Source organism: Chionomys nivalis, chromosome 8 (genome assembly GCF_950005125.1).
Source record: "Chionomys nivalis chromosome 8, mChiNiv1.1, whole genome shotgun sequence".
In the NCBI taxonomy this organism is placed as follows: Eukaryota; Metazoa; Chordata; class Mammalia; order Rodentia; family Cricetidae; genus Chionomys; species Chionomys nivalis.
The window spans coordinates 63,087,435-63,101,777 of NC_080093.1; the positions used below are offsets into that span (position 1 = coordinate 63,087,435).

Here is a 14,343-nt window from a genome sequence, read left to right on the forward strand (position 1 = left end):
TTGTGATATTGTTTTTACAGCTATGCATTACTGACCTGGAGGAGGTTGGGCAGGTCATATCTGATGGACGAGACCACAGATGAACAAGCCAGCTTTTGTTATCCCATCTCCCCAGTAGGACCCAAACCACCTCTCAGAACTTTCACAATAAACTGAACAAAATGTGTAAGGCAAAAGAAACAAACAAACCAAGAACAGTCTAATAACAAAGCAGCAACTATGCCAGCTCGGAGTTACCCCACCTCCTACCTGTCCTTGCCACTTCCGTTCTTCAAATTCACATCTGTGCCATTGGAAACCAGGATCTTCACAAGCCTGGGTGGAACCAAGTTGAAAGTAGTGAGATTTGCTTCGGGGACTTGGAGCCCATGGCAACCCAATGAAACTTAGTGATTTGACAATCAAGGCATCCTTAGCACACCGCCCTTTCTACCCATTCTGAAGACAGGAAGTTTTGTTAAACGGGAAGCCCACTAATCCCCACTGAAAATAGGGTCCCAGCCTTCAGTCAATCAGTCAATCATACCCAACCCTGCCCACATGGCACAAATAGTTCGTGTCATTTTAATGGCCGTTTTTAATATAGGATCAAACAGAAACACTTAATGAGAACACATTTCTAGTGTCACTCAGTTGGCATTGTTGCAATCAAAAGAGAAATATGATTGAAAGATAAGATGTTAGTACTTAAAGCCATCCCTGTGGGACAGCTAATGGCAACCTCAAGGGGGAAGTCCATTACCAAAATGTCCTCAACCACTTTGTTTAAAGAAATTCAAATTCCAATCTTGACTGTTCCCAAGACGTATACAATATATGGTGTGAGACTAAATGCAGATGCGTCTGTGTGCTCCCGAACCCAACACAAGCACCTGGATGGAAGCCATTCCAGGGGAGAGTTTGGGGAGGGAAAAGAAGCTACCATCCCATGCTGGCTACAACCTCCAGGGACAGGGAGAAGCCGTACCTGGTATAGCCTTTCTGAGCAGCAACCATGAGGGCAGTAAAGCCAAACTTGTTGGGCACGTCCACCTTTACATGGCTTAAGGAAAAGAGAGAGGAAGTTTGTCATTTGCAACAGAGATCCCTGAAGTTAATTAACAGCATGCACAGGGGCTGAAATGGCTCATTTTACCAGAATTGTTCATTGCTCTTGGACCTTTAAGTTTTGTTGTCTCACAATGCCCTAATAGGGTTTTTTTGTTTGTTTGTTGATTTTTCAAGACATGGTTTCTCTGTAGCTTTTTGGAGCCTGTCCTGGAACTAGCTCTTGTAGACCAGACTGGCCTCGAACTCACAGAAATTCGCCTGCCTCTGCCTCCCGAGTGCTGGGATTAAAGGCGTGCGCCACCACTGCCCAGCTCATTTTTTTTAAACAAACACTGCCCTAATAGTTTTAAAGGTTCAATTTTTTTGTGAAAAACACTGTTATTTTACTTGGAACGGGAGCTTCCTCCAACTCAAAACCATCGTGCCTTTCCATGGAATTGTCTGTGACCAGCAAAGCCTCTCGGTGTGAGCTGGGAACAGCATGGCACCAATGCTCCGTTCCACCACAGAAGCATGTATGGCTAGGGCCTGGGCTTTTCCCTTGGCTCCTCACTCTCCTAAGGGAAGAATGCCCATCTTGTGTTGCCAGTCAAGAAGTTTGGCATTCTGTGGAATCTTCTCATCAACTTACCAAGTCCCAGTTCAGAAACGGCTGCTTTCTCAGGTGCACAAAGCCACGCTACAGAAGAATCTAAATTGCGTCTACATGGGGGACCCTCTAGCATTGCTCCTGTGGCAGCTGTGCCTCTCCCCTTTTTTCTAGAGTCCTTCCAACCTTCTGGTCTCCAGGACAGCTGTCCCCTGATTCCCAGCATCTCCTGGTATTACATGTGGGCATTTCAGACTGACCTGTACTCGATGCTGGGCCAAGAGCCAAAGGATAATAATTGCAGCTGGGGCCAAAGCATGATGCCCGGACCTGTCATTTCCTTTGATAGTTTTCATTTAAAAAAATCACCAACTGCATCACTCACAGGGGTTTTATGACTCTTTATTAGCTAAGCTTCCCTACCTCATACCAGCCACCTGAGGTCAATGTGGGAGGTGCTTTCGAAGGCGCTAGAGAATCTGTCTAGGAAAACAAACTAGAGCCATGCCATGTGTGCCTGTGCCGGGCATCGGAAGAAAGGACAGAACACCCACTGTGCTCTCTCACCCTCCTTCCAGGATTCGGAGCAGGAGATCTTCATCATTCACGTTGACAGCACGGTGGAAGTGCTCGCTACTTATGGGCTCCCCTAGAGAAAGCAGACGGACAGCCTTCACCCAGAATGCAGGGGTGAGAAGTTCGACCCCACTGTCTGCCGTGGCCTTGGGTGGATGTTCACCTTCGTTCCAAGAAGGGATGGAGCTGTCCATGTCAGCAGAGCTCACATTTCCCACTGAACTGCGCTTTTACTGACAAAGACCCGTTTTTCACACATTAAGAGAAACTTCACAGGTTGACCCAAAGAACTGGGACATTTTCAAATTGTAAGGTGCTGCTTCATGCGTTCTGCCATGGAAATAATCCTTCCTAACGTCTCCCATGACCAAGAAAACCCCAGAAACTGGCACAACGTGCTGCTTTCTTTACCGAAGTGGCTAAACTATTTCAACAAGGACAACTGCTTTAGTTCCCTGTTTTGGGAGAGCAGTTGGGCTTCATACCCACAGGGAAGTGGGGAGTATTAAGAAACCCCTTAAAGGGAGATGGTAATCTGCCCAGTGGGAAATTGTGGGGATGAGCCTAAGAAGACAAAAAGATCAGTGGGAAACAGAGGCAGTGGCTGGCATGGAGACATGGACGTCAACTCTGAGGGGGCACGGGGGCAGCAAATCAACAGGTTCAGCCTCAATGCCACTGGAAGAAATTCTCTTCCCGCTACTAGTCTATGGCTTCGCTCCTTCCGCATCCCATGCCTCTCAAATCAGCATGGCAGAGCTCAAAGGTGCATAAGTGATGCAGTAGTAACATGTCTAGTATGGCCCCCTCGTCCCCTCTCAGCCTACCAGACCCAGCACCCCCCTCCCTTGCTTGCGATGCCTGCTTGGCTTCAGTTTGTAGCTCCTGATCTAAGTTATACCACTGGATGGTTGATCAATAGCGCCATAGGGGTCTCTGGGAAAATGGGATAAATGGGATCCCCCACACACACTTTTCTCATTAATATTACCACCAATTTCACAGTTACTATTCTAAACTGTAAAGGAAACTAGCAAGTCCTTCCCCATCACACGGCTCTGAGCCCAGACTCCCTCCTGAGGGGCCTGTCCCCAGCCCTCCTGCAGAACCAGCTGGCAGCCCTTCTCCTGTTTCAGTCTCTCTAGGACATCAGATCCCAGGCAATGGAGACCTCACTAAGTGATAGACATTCAAAGTGACCAAGTGACCAGGGTGTGGGTGTGGTGGGGGGGTGTGATGAAAACTGGAAGCAGTGGGTCAAATTGGCCACAGCTGGCTCCTTTTTAGGTAAAAATCAATTGATATCAACTTAAATTGCTTTAAAACCGCTGTCTTCTAAAGTTTACCAATCTCTAAAAGATTTATTCAGTCATGTTAGACATCTTTTTCATCATTTCGCACATCTTTAGACCAAAGGTTTCATTCAAATCCAGGTATTGTGCAAAGCTTTCAAAGCCAAGGGCCTGGCCAGCCTTGTTCTTCTAAGGAAGGTCCTGCCAGCCCAGGGATCTCACTAAAGGGATTTTATACTCCCAAGGACATTTGACACATCTTTTGTCACGACTTGGGAGATGCTACTGGCATCTAGCAGGGCAGGGTCAGGGATGCCCACAGGACAGCTTGCCACCACTCGTGGCCTAGCCATATTCAGAAAGTCAGCAGTGTCATGGATGAGGATCTCAACTGCATTGAAGTGGTTCCTCCACAGACCACTGTGTGACTCTACACTTCACGGGATTAACAGGACCTTGCCCTCCCTCCTTTCCTTCCTACATAAAGGGAGAGGCAGTTTGCCTGTAAGAAGCCTATTATCTACAAAGGAACCCTTTTGTGTGTGTGTGTGTCTCAAGATCCAGCTGCCGCAAAAGCAAGTTAGAGTCATGCGTGGGAGTGTCGGAAGTTCATCTGGTCTCTACTGAACCTTTCAATGTGAAGAGCATTCTAAATCTACACTTACTAGTAAGGACTCCACATTCTTCCTAAATTCTCCTCCAGGTTACAAAATCAGGGCTGAGCAATACAAAGCTGTCCAGGTCATTGGTTAGGAGATGGCAACATCAGAGCTTATGGTCAAGTCTCACCTGGGGCCATACTTTAATAGGCATTGAGGTATCTGACTGATTCATAACTATGTTTCTATTCTTACTATGTTTAAAATACAAAATCTAAAATGAATGCAATACCCCCTGCCCTTCCCAACAAGTGTCAAATAAACATGGATGCCTAAAAGCGTCAGGGGATGTGGACTTGTGATATTCAGAGCAAGGTCTGGAAGTATCTGTAGCAGTCCCCATCTCTGCACTGGCTACCTGCACTTCACTGCACTCCGCCTCACTGCTCTCGCCTCACTGCACTGTCTCACTGCGCTCCCACCTCACTGCACTCACTGGCTCCCACCTCACTGCGCTCCCACCTCACTGCGCCACCTCACTGTGCTCCCACCTCACTGCGCCACCTCACTGTGCTCCCACCTCACTGCCCCACCACACTGCACTCCCACCTCATTGCACTCACTGCACTGCCTCACTGCACTCCCACTGCACTGCCTCACTGCACTCCCACCTCACTGCACTCCCGCCTCACTGCACTCACTGGCTCCCACCTCACTATACAGCACAGGAAGGTCTTCTGAGGGAGGCACTTCTACCACATCCAGGAAGTGCTGCTGTACTAAAATATTAGAACAAGACAAGTTCATTTCATGCTTATGAGCTTGAGGGCTGTGTGCAGCAAAGATGTCTAGGCTTTATGACACAGCTAAAATAAATGTGCTGTCATATCCACTTCTACTAGGGATACTCGGTGCTTCCCATGGGATTCTGTGACCAAAGGGACCACCTCACAGAGACAGAGGAAATCAGCATCCTTGCTCATACATCTCACTTGCTGAATCTTGGGGGAAAAAAAAAAACACTCGTCAGTTATGAAAGTCCCTCTCAATGATAGCTCAGTACTCCCCAGCTACCAAGATGTCCCAGGGAAGACAAAGAAAAATGGAGAATCCCACTGGAACCAGGTGGATCAGTCCAGGAAACTATTAACATGGATTGGTGGCACGCCTAGGTGGGTAAAGACACTTGCTACACACGCCTGGGATTCTGAATGCCATGCCAGATCTCACGGGAAGGTGAACAGAGAGAATCAACTTCATAAAGCTGTCCTCTGACCTACACATACACACACATGCACGTGCATACTCATGCACATACACACAATATTGAAAAAGATTTTACAAAGAAAACCTGTGAGCAAGAACTTCACAAGACATAGTGAAAAGGCCCTGACTGCCACTTTCACTTCCACTGTAGGCAGGAGGCACAGAGAACAGAGAGGAAACTCCAGGGTGAGCAACATGTCCCACCCTTCCCAGCATGAGCCCTTCAAGACTCTGCAGGCCTGGCCCAGGAGAATGGCCTCAGTGTGTGCAACTGAATAGAGAACAGGCTGGCCTTGGGGGGTCCGACCCCACAGCGCTCGCTCTGAGTGCCGTGCCTGCAGGCATCATGTCGAGGGTGCTCCGGGGTGTCCATCTGGGCTAGATTGGATGCCGTGCACTCAGTGGACACTAGGAGGGGATGGACAGGGTGGACTTTGAGAAGCCATCTCACTCTTGATGGGGGTCATCTAGCTGCAGAAGTGACCACAAGTAGAACATGGCGATAACACCTTCCTCGGTGGAACTCGGGTCTTTATTAAAAACTGTGAATAAATCATGAACTCATTGGAGAAGATATTTGCCAATTAACAAGTAGCAGCTGTTTTTCTTTCTAAGGGTCTGACTGATTAAAATTGCATGCTTCATTTAAGCAAGAGCCTCGTGTACTTTACCTGGGAAGGGGAAAAAAGGCTGAGCATCCTTTATTCGAACTAAGTGCAGGCTTTTGTGATTCATTAAAATACTCTCAAACTAAATGCAAATTATAAGCTCACAGAAGCATTTTTGCTTGCTCTGTATAATATGAGCATTCTCGATTCTCTGTTGAGCATCTTCAGGCTCCTTAAGAGAGCCCAGCACTGAATATTAGAATAAAATAAGGGAAGAGCTGTCAATCAGCAGAGCCAGAGGCCTGCCTCCACCAAAGACACCAGTCCCTCCACAGAGCATAGCGCCATGAGGCCAGCAGAAAAACAGTCAACTGCACTGTTTGAGAGTGCTATCATGTGAGCCTGGGTATTACACATGCGCATGTAAGCACACACGTGCATGTACGCACATACACACAGTCACTACCGGCGTGCCCCTGTCCCTTGAGGGGTCTTATCTAATTTCCTATAGAAGTCATATAAGGGTAAAATCATAGGCCAGATATTTGCAGTTGCCTCTCTGAAGGCAGCTGGACAAGAAGCACACTTAGCCAGAAGCAGGTCCCTCTTCAGCTGATCTGCAGGGTCAGGCCAATCTCTCTACCTTCTTAAAATAAAGACAGAAACCCTTCCCTGGCTTAGATGTGCTGTTCAGGGGACAGCAGGACACCTGAAGCCCACAGCAGCAAGCTGCCAAGCCAGCTGTGTGCACCTCTCCGGCTAGGGTCAGGTGGACTGGTCCAGTTGGTGAGAAAGGGATCTGTTCCCAACACACGACAGTGAGCAGAAACAAACCGACAAAAGCCAGTGCGCTTCTCTGCGCGTCTACCTCTGCCACTGCATCTTAATTAACCATCCACCCACCCAGCCCCACATATGAGTTATGGCCGGCCCTTGGCCCTCCATCCAGGAGCCTACGATAGTAGTGGGAGGACAAGGGCAGGCGAATATGTTAAACAGGATGGAAGAAATGCGGAGCCTGTCTCAAGGTGGGGCCAGCAGAAGTGTGTGCAGGGAAGAAGCCTGCACACGAAATCAGCCCTGACCCAACTCTGCCCACGGAGCATGTGCAGTGGGCAGACCAGGGGACTAGGTACTCTGTGAGAACTGAGAGCGGAGTGGTGGCTGTGGGAGGTGGGGACCGCAGGAGAAAGTCAGAAGGAAGTGCAGAGGCTGCCTGGAAGAGCATCCTGCCTGTGGCCTCAGGAGTTCTTTCAAAGACAGGCTCTATGTTTGTATTTCCCATGCCTACTGCTCCCTGACCTTGCCTTTCTCTATTCCAGTGCTCAGGCTCGTCTTGCGCTGGCTCTCTCTCTCTCTCTCTCTCTCTCTTTCTCTCTCCTTTTCTTCTTCCTGGGCTCCAGGAATAAATATTACTTTCAGCATCACCAGATTAAGGAGCAGGCCCTCTTACCTGACCTTCATAATTGACTGCTGCATGCCTCCTATGAGGTTACTCTGTGTCATGACTAACCAAGCATCACTTAGGACCACAGGTGACCCCCGCCTTTCCGCTTTAACTAACTCTGTTCAGTGTCTGTTCATCCAGAGTGAGACCCTTCTTGCCATTCTTGCAACCAAAGGCACAGTAAGGTAATTCAAGATCTGCATCACCTTCACTCATGAGGGCATAATGGCAAATCACAGAACATATACAGACAAGGCAAGAGTCACACTAGATACAACTGAAAACTAGAATTACATGGGAAAAGATTTTCTTTGTATAACCCTCCTACGAAACAAAATCTCACCTGCACTTTCAATGAAAGGGTCTGAATACATACGAAACTTTCCATCCTTGAACGTATTTTTAAATGTTTTATAATATCAGTCTCAGGAAAGGACAGAAAACCAGGACAAGGTGGTCGGAGGAAGTATGGCTAGCCTCCCCGCCCACCTCTGTGATCGTGATTTTCTTCAGTCTCAGTACCCAGGGAACCAGAAATCTGTGACCGAACAGGACACATACCGTGCACAGAAGCAGACAGTAGACACGTGTGGAGGAAGCCATGCTCCGTCCTTCCCTGCCAGCCCACTCCTAAGAAAGGTTAACTTCCACCCTGTGCCCAATGCCCATGGACAGGACAATCCTGGTACCAAGTCAGCTCTCCCAGTTTTGAAAAAATAGCTGGTATTCTTCATGGCAGGCTGTAAGGTGGCCCAGGCAACCAACCAAGCCATCATAGAGCTTACCAATGGAGTTCTCTCTGCTTCCGGTGAGGCCCAGGAGAACACAGACTACTTTTCTCTCTAAATTGGTTGTGAGCTTCCTATCTATAGGAAGGGAGCGTGGAGCATGAGTGTACTCACTGGTTGTAGCCACCGAGACGACTGGGCTGTACTCATATTCTCCAGAGGGGCTGGTGACCTTCAGTCGGAATTTGTACAGTGTCCTTGGTTCTAGACCTTCAACCACATGCTTTGTCGAATAGCCCCTGAACAGAAGGAGACAAACATGGATGCCTCTGACCACCTAGGCCTTGTCCTTGTTTTATGTCACTTCCTGAGACTAATATCTTAAAACTCTTAAAGCTATGTGCATCAGACGCCATGTCTGAGGGTGGAATGTCTTGTATTTACACCCTTTCACTGACCGTGCAGGTGAGATTTTGTTTGGGGGGCGGGTTGCACAAAGAAAATCTTTTCACGTGGAAAGCTAGCTTTTAGCTGTATGTAGAGTAGCCTTTGCCTTGCCCACATGCCAGGTCACTTATGCAGCATTTTCCAATACCAGGTAACAACAGCAGGAAGCAACTTTTGAATGCTGTCAATTTCCAGTATAGATAGGACCCTGCTTTATTGAATTCCTTGACAGAAGTGTACATATCACAGGTGGTGCCCTCTGTGCCTTTGTGCCATGTACACTCTTAGCCCCACAGGGCCTCGCCAGGTGTTGTGCAGCAATTTCCCTCCCAATTGAAACATTCCATCCAGGAAGAGATGGGGAAAGCTCATGAGACTCTGGGAGCAATCAACTCACAAGTCTTAGCAAGTTTCTGAAACTAATAAGATTCAGAAGGCCAGGGGAAGTATTCTCACACCAGCCTGGATTTAAGAGAAAAGGAACTTTCACACTACCTAAGCTGCCTGAGTAGACATTCTCTGACCTGTGGAGCTGCCTTAAAGTTTTTCAGAGCTTCAGAATTTCAGCTTTTGTCAGTCAGCACCTTTCATACAGCTGCTTTTGAGTCCTCCATGTTTCTGTAGCTAACCTCTCACCCATCCTCCCAGAAAAAAAAAAAAATAAGTAATAATCCCCCTGGTTCACCAAGTTGAACTTTGGTAAAATTGTTTCCTTCATGTCACTGGTTTGCTATCTAGAATAAATAAACATTTGCTTATATTCCCCCAACTAAAAAACATTTCACACAGTGCTTGGGGCACAATGGCGTGCACATGTGTTCTTCATAGAGATAGTCTGCTAGCAAAGGTCTATATTGGGTTTTGAGTGGATCCCAAGTATCCCGCTCTCAATTCTGTCTCTAAGGGTGTCTTTCCTTGTGGTGCAAAGGCTTGACCTTGGATGAGGCCCCCACTACTTCCAGCTCTGCTCTCTGTTCTCTTCCCTTCCACTCATGTCCCCAGAACTCCATCCCGCCAAGCTCGCCATCTTTTTCCTCTCATTGCTCTCTCATCCTCAACTCGGCTTCTGCAGAGGCCAGAGCCATACATTACGATTCTCAAACGAACTGTTCGAGGATGTTTGTGCTCAACCTAAATATGTACATACAAGTTCTGTTCCATAAACTCAAACTTGTCCCATACCCATTTCTTGCAAGGTGTTGGGCCAGGCAGCCCGGAATGATCTCAAGACGGAGATGGATCAGTCAGTGTGCGGCAGGCCCTATCTCCTATAGTCAACATCGTGCCTGACAGAAGCTCGCCTGAAAACATGGCTTCAGAGAAGGGGAGGCAGCATGATGAGGTGCACCTGTCACTCACAAGGTCTTACTTGCTCAGCCCCAGGGCCCACTGGGAAATCAGTCTCTTCTCCGAGGTGTGGCATGAAAGGGGTAGCTACAGAGCAGAGTCACTCTGTCCCTGAATAGAGGAGTAACCTCCACCCTTCCATCTCCTTCCCACCCAGAGTCTGAAGCCTTCTGGCTTCCCCCTGAAGGTATTCCCCTGCATGAGCAATGTAGGGTGGGAGAAGAGAGAAGCTGCATGGTGTCCTGCGAGACAGGTCTCTCTGACTTCCACAACAAGACGTGTCAGAATGAAATGTAGCGTCCAAAGGGCGCCAGCCCCAAGACGAAGGCCTTGTGTGCCTTGAGCAGAGTGAGGCTAGGATGTGTCAGGTCTAGGCCATGTAGGGAAAGATGCCTCCGTGAGATCTAGCAACAGCACCCAGCTCCGAGTTTACTAAACCCTTTCCTTTGGGGTCTATCCAAAACTGAGATTCCAGGAGAAGTCAGAAACTTGTACCATGAAGTCACTTCAGGTAACAAAATCCAACAGAGGCAAGAAAATAAACTGTGCATTGCATCTGACATCAAGCCCTGTTCTCTGATCTTTGCTGGCAAATTCAGCCCTGTTTTGGTGTCTTTTTATTTGGGAGGCTATTTTTCTTCACTCAAAAGAAAGTTTATATTCAGGAAGGCCAGCCCATCCATTAATGCAGAAACACAGACAAAGGTCTAATCCTGTACCCTGCGATGGGAGGGCAGGTGGCAGGAGGGGAGCTGGGCAGTGCTGAGGTTGGGTATTGCGAAGCCTGTAGCTTCTGTACTGATGCCACTGGGAGCTGACCATGTAAAAAGTTTAATTCCCTGCTGTCAAGAGGCCACACAGTAAGATGGAATTTACCACTGCACAGTGGTAGGCAGTGATAGAAAAGAAGTCTAGGCAGCATCCTGCATGCCAACCTCCGGCCTGTAGAAGCACCATACGTGTAGCAGAAGCTAGGCCCGTCACAGGCCAGCAGGAAGACAGACAGACAGACAGACCCACAGTCGGTTATACAGCAAGACAGACAGACAGACCCACAGTTGGTTATATAGCAATATAATAAAGAATGGTTCTGATGGCATTAAGAAAATCATTTGAATAAGAAAGCAGACATGTAAGAAATATAAATATACTTATCACAATGTGAGATCTCTAAACCCATCAGTATAAATGCCCTGAAATACTACATGGGATGAAAATTATAATATGGAAAATAAAAACTAGACTGGAACAGATTATTCTTATGAAGTGGACTGCATTGCTAAGTGAGCATCCTCTCTACAGTTTGGGTAGTGTTGGTCCTCTAAGGTACAGGTGTGTGTGTGTTTGTGTGTGTGTGTATGTGAGAGAGAGAGAGAGAGAGAGAGAGAAAGAACGCATGTGTGTGTACAGTTTGCTCACACCTGCCTTATTAGCTCTCATTTCTGAGTATAAACTTTCTCCAGTATAGGGAGTTAGCACCCTATCGTATTTTTATCCATTCCCTTGTCCTATATTATAGCTGCCCATGGCATACTGAACACTGTTCTAGTGGCACTGGGGTCAGATAGAAACTCCCCATGTTGCAAAAACCACATGGTAAATGAGACATATAAGTAAGCATGTACAGTAGTGTGTCAGAGGTAGTAAGTCCTGAGGAGGAAAACATAGGGTAAGCTGGGGGTCTGGGACAGGAGGAAGGACCCTTCACTGAGGAGAGGGCTTAATCGGGACCTGAAACAAGTGTGGGATACTGAAGGCGACTTTCAGAGCAGTGTCCGATGGGAAAGCGCATGTAGGAGCGTGGAGGAGAGGAGTGGACAGGTGGGGAGTATTGGAGAGGCTGACAAGGCAGTAAGAGGCAACCGTGTGGCTGTGGCTCATCCAGAGAACACTGGTTTTTACTGGAAAGACATTGGGGGAAGCAAAGGAGGTTGTTAAGCCGGGCCAGGCAGGATCTGTATGGTTCACGAGGGCTGCTGTGGCTGCCTGCGACGAGGCTGTGGGAAGGCGAGGCCGTAGGCAGCAGACAGGGCCAATTAGGAAGCTCATGCAATAATTGAGGTGGGAGATAGCAGAACACTGTGTGGACTGGTTGGACATAAGATGCTTTTAGTGGTAGATTTAAGACTTTGCTAGTAAAGCCAGGTACACACCTATGGCCCCCCAGTTGCTTGGGAGGCTGAGACACAAAGATTGCTTGAGCCCAGGATCCTGGGATCAGTCTAGAGAGAATTGCAAGGTTTCATCTCAAAAAAAAACAAAACAGAACACCTTAAAAAATGCCAGGGGCTGGGCAGTAGTGGTGCACACCTTTAATCTCATCACTCAGGGAAACAGACAGGTGGATCTCTGTGAGTTCAAAGCCAGCCTGGTCTGCAGAGTAAATTCCAGGACAGCCACACCTACTCAGAGAAATACTGTCTCAAACAAACAAAACAGAACAAAAGAAAAATTTGTCAGGACACTAGACCTACCACCCAAGGGGTGTGAGTGTATGTGTGTAGATTTGCATGTGTGCACATGCTTCACACACACAATTTCAAAAGGAAACCACCTTCACAGTGGACCAGGTGTCATGATTAAATACCACTCAGGGAGTCAGCATCCAAGGATCATGCCGAGCTTCGTCCTCCATGCAGAGAAGGCCCACTTGAGACATAAAAATGAGAGTAAAAACAACACCAGCCTTCAGGGTAGAAGAAGAGAAGGCAGCAAGGGGGCTCGTCTCACTGGCAGATGTCTTAGCAGTGCAGGTCCTGGGGCACATCTGCAAACCAGACAGAAAGTGAAGTGGAATGCCCTGGACTCGAGAAGGGAAATAGAGGGAGAACCCACAAAGCTGGGTAACTGTACTTCCGAGAACTATAACGAAAGCCCAACCAAAGACTGCTCCAGTGATGCAAGACAACCTGGCGGTGGACCAGAGCCAAACTGCCCAGGCAAGAGGAAATGGCCAAGGCCACCAGCCCGATGCGCACTACATAACCATTCTCATGAGCAAGGCATTCGCTGGTCTTCGTAACTGGAGACGGAGCCCTGAGTTGGCAAATGAGGTTGGGACTCCTGCAGTCCAAGCCTGCCACCTAGTGCTCAGGCACACGTGCTCAATTTTCCAAGGGACAAAGCTTTCACCAAGGCCCTTGGAACCAGGGTCTGCAGGAGATGCCACCAGCTCAGGAAGGTAGGCCATCATCAAAGACTGTTCTCTGTCCTGAAAGCAGCCACGTTTCCAGGGCCGAGGTGAATTGTACAGACACCGCATGGGGTTAGACTTGGTGTGCGTGTGCGTGGTTGCTGCCTCTAAACAAAGCCTGGGCACTTGGCGAAAGAAAGAGAGGAAGAGAGGGAAGGAGGAAGGGAGGAAGCAGGTAGCAGCAGAGAAACATAGCCAGAACAGCTCTGGCCAAGCACAAGTTGAACAAATAGAGGGTTCTATCTTTCTCTTCCTCCATAAAAATACTATTTTAAGAATTGAGACTGAGGAAGATGGCTCAATAGGGTTTTTTTTATTTAAAAAAAAAAAAAAGCACTTGTCATAAAAGCATTAGGACCCAAGTTCTGATCCTAGTACCTTCATTTAAAAGCTGGCAAGCCAGGCAGTGTTGACACATGCCTTTAATCCCAGCACTTGGGATGCAGAGGCAGGTGGAACTCAGTAAGTTCGAAGCTAGCCTGGTCTATAAAGTAAGTTCCAGGACAGCCAGGACTGTTACATGGAGAAACCCTGTCTCAAAACAAACAAACAAAAAAGTCCTGGAACCCCAGCACTGGGGTGGGGAGAGACAGGAGGATGAGGATCATTGGGGCTAAGCTGACCAGCCAGCCTAGCAGGAGGCCACGGGAGCAGGGGGAGTGCAAGCTAGGTTCAATAAAAGAACTTGTCTCAGTGGAATAGGGGAGAGAATTAAAGAGCAGGACATGCAACATATTCATCTGACCTCCATGGGTACATATAACTGCATATGCATGCATGCACCACACACATGTATGTGCACACACACAATACATTTTATATTACATATGTATGCTTTTAGAAGGAAATCATTTTCATAGTACAAAGTGTGACACGATTAGGGAACATCTTGGGGATTTGATAGATTTTTTTGGTCAATATGACATAAGCTAAGTCATTTGGAAAGAGGGTACCTGGGTTGAGAAGAAGTCCCCACCAGCTTGGCCGATGGACAAAACCCTGGGGGGGCTTTTCTTGATTAATGATTGACACAGAAGAGCACAGTCCATTGTGTCAGTGCTGGGAAGGTGGTCCTGGGAGTTAAGAAAACAAGCTAGGCAAATCCTGGGGAGGAAGCCAGTCAGCAGCATCCTCCATGACCTCTGCATCAGCTCCTGCCTCCAAGTTCTGCTCTGACTTCCCTCAATGTATGGAGATAGAT

General features: G+C 47.9%; 1 protein-coding gene across 1 annotated transcript in view; it reads right to left on the minus strand.

Annotated features, from left to right (window-relative positions):
• The window catches only part of Fank1 (fibronectin type III and ankyrin repeat domains 1), a 106,004-nt gene that overhangs the window by 12,816 nt on the left and 78,845 nt on the right, over positions 1-14,343 (minus strand). The window contains exons 3-6 of the mRNA XM_057778979.1: positions 8,330-8,454; positions 2,207-2,288; positions 968-1,042; positions 250-315 (exon numbers count right to left, since the gene is read on the minus strand). Coding sequence (XP_057634962.1) covers positions 250-315; positions 968-1,042; positions 2,207-2,288; positions 8,330-8,454 — 348 coding nt within the window. The remainder of the gene's footprint in view (positions 1-249; positions 316-967; positions 1,043-2,206; positions 2,289-8,329; positions 8,455-14,343) is intronic.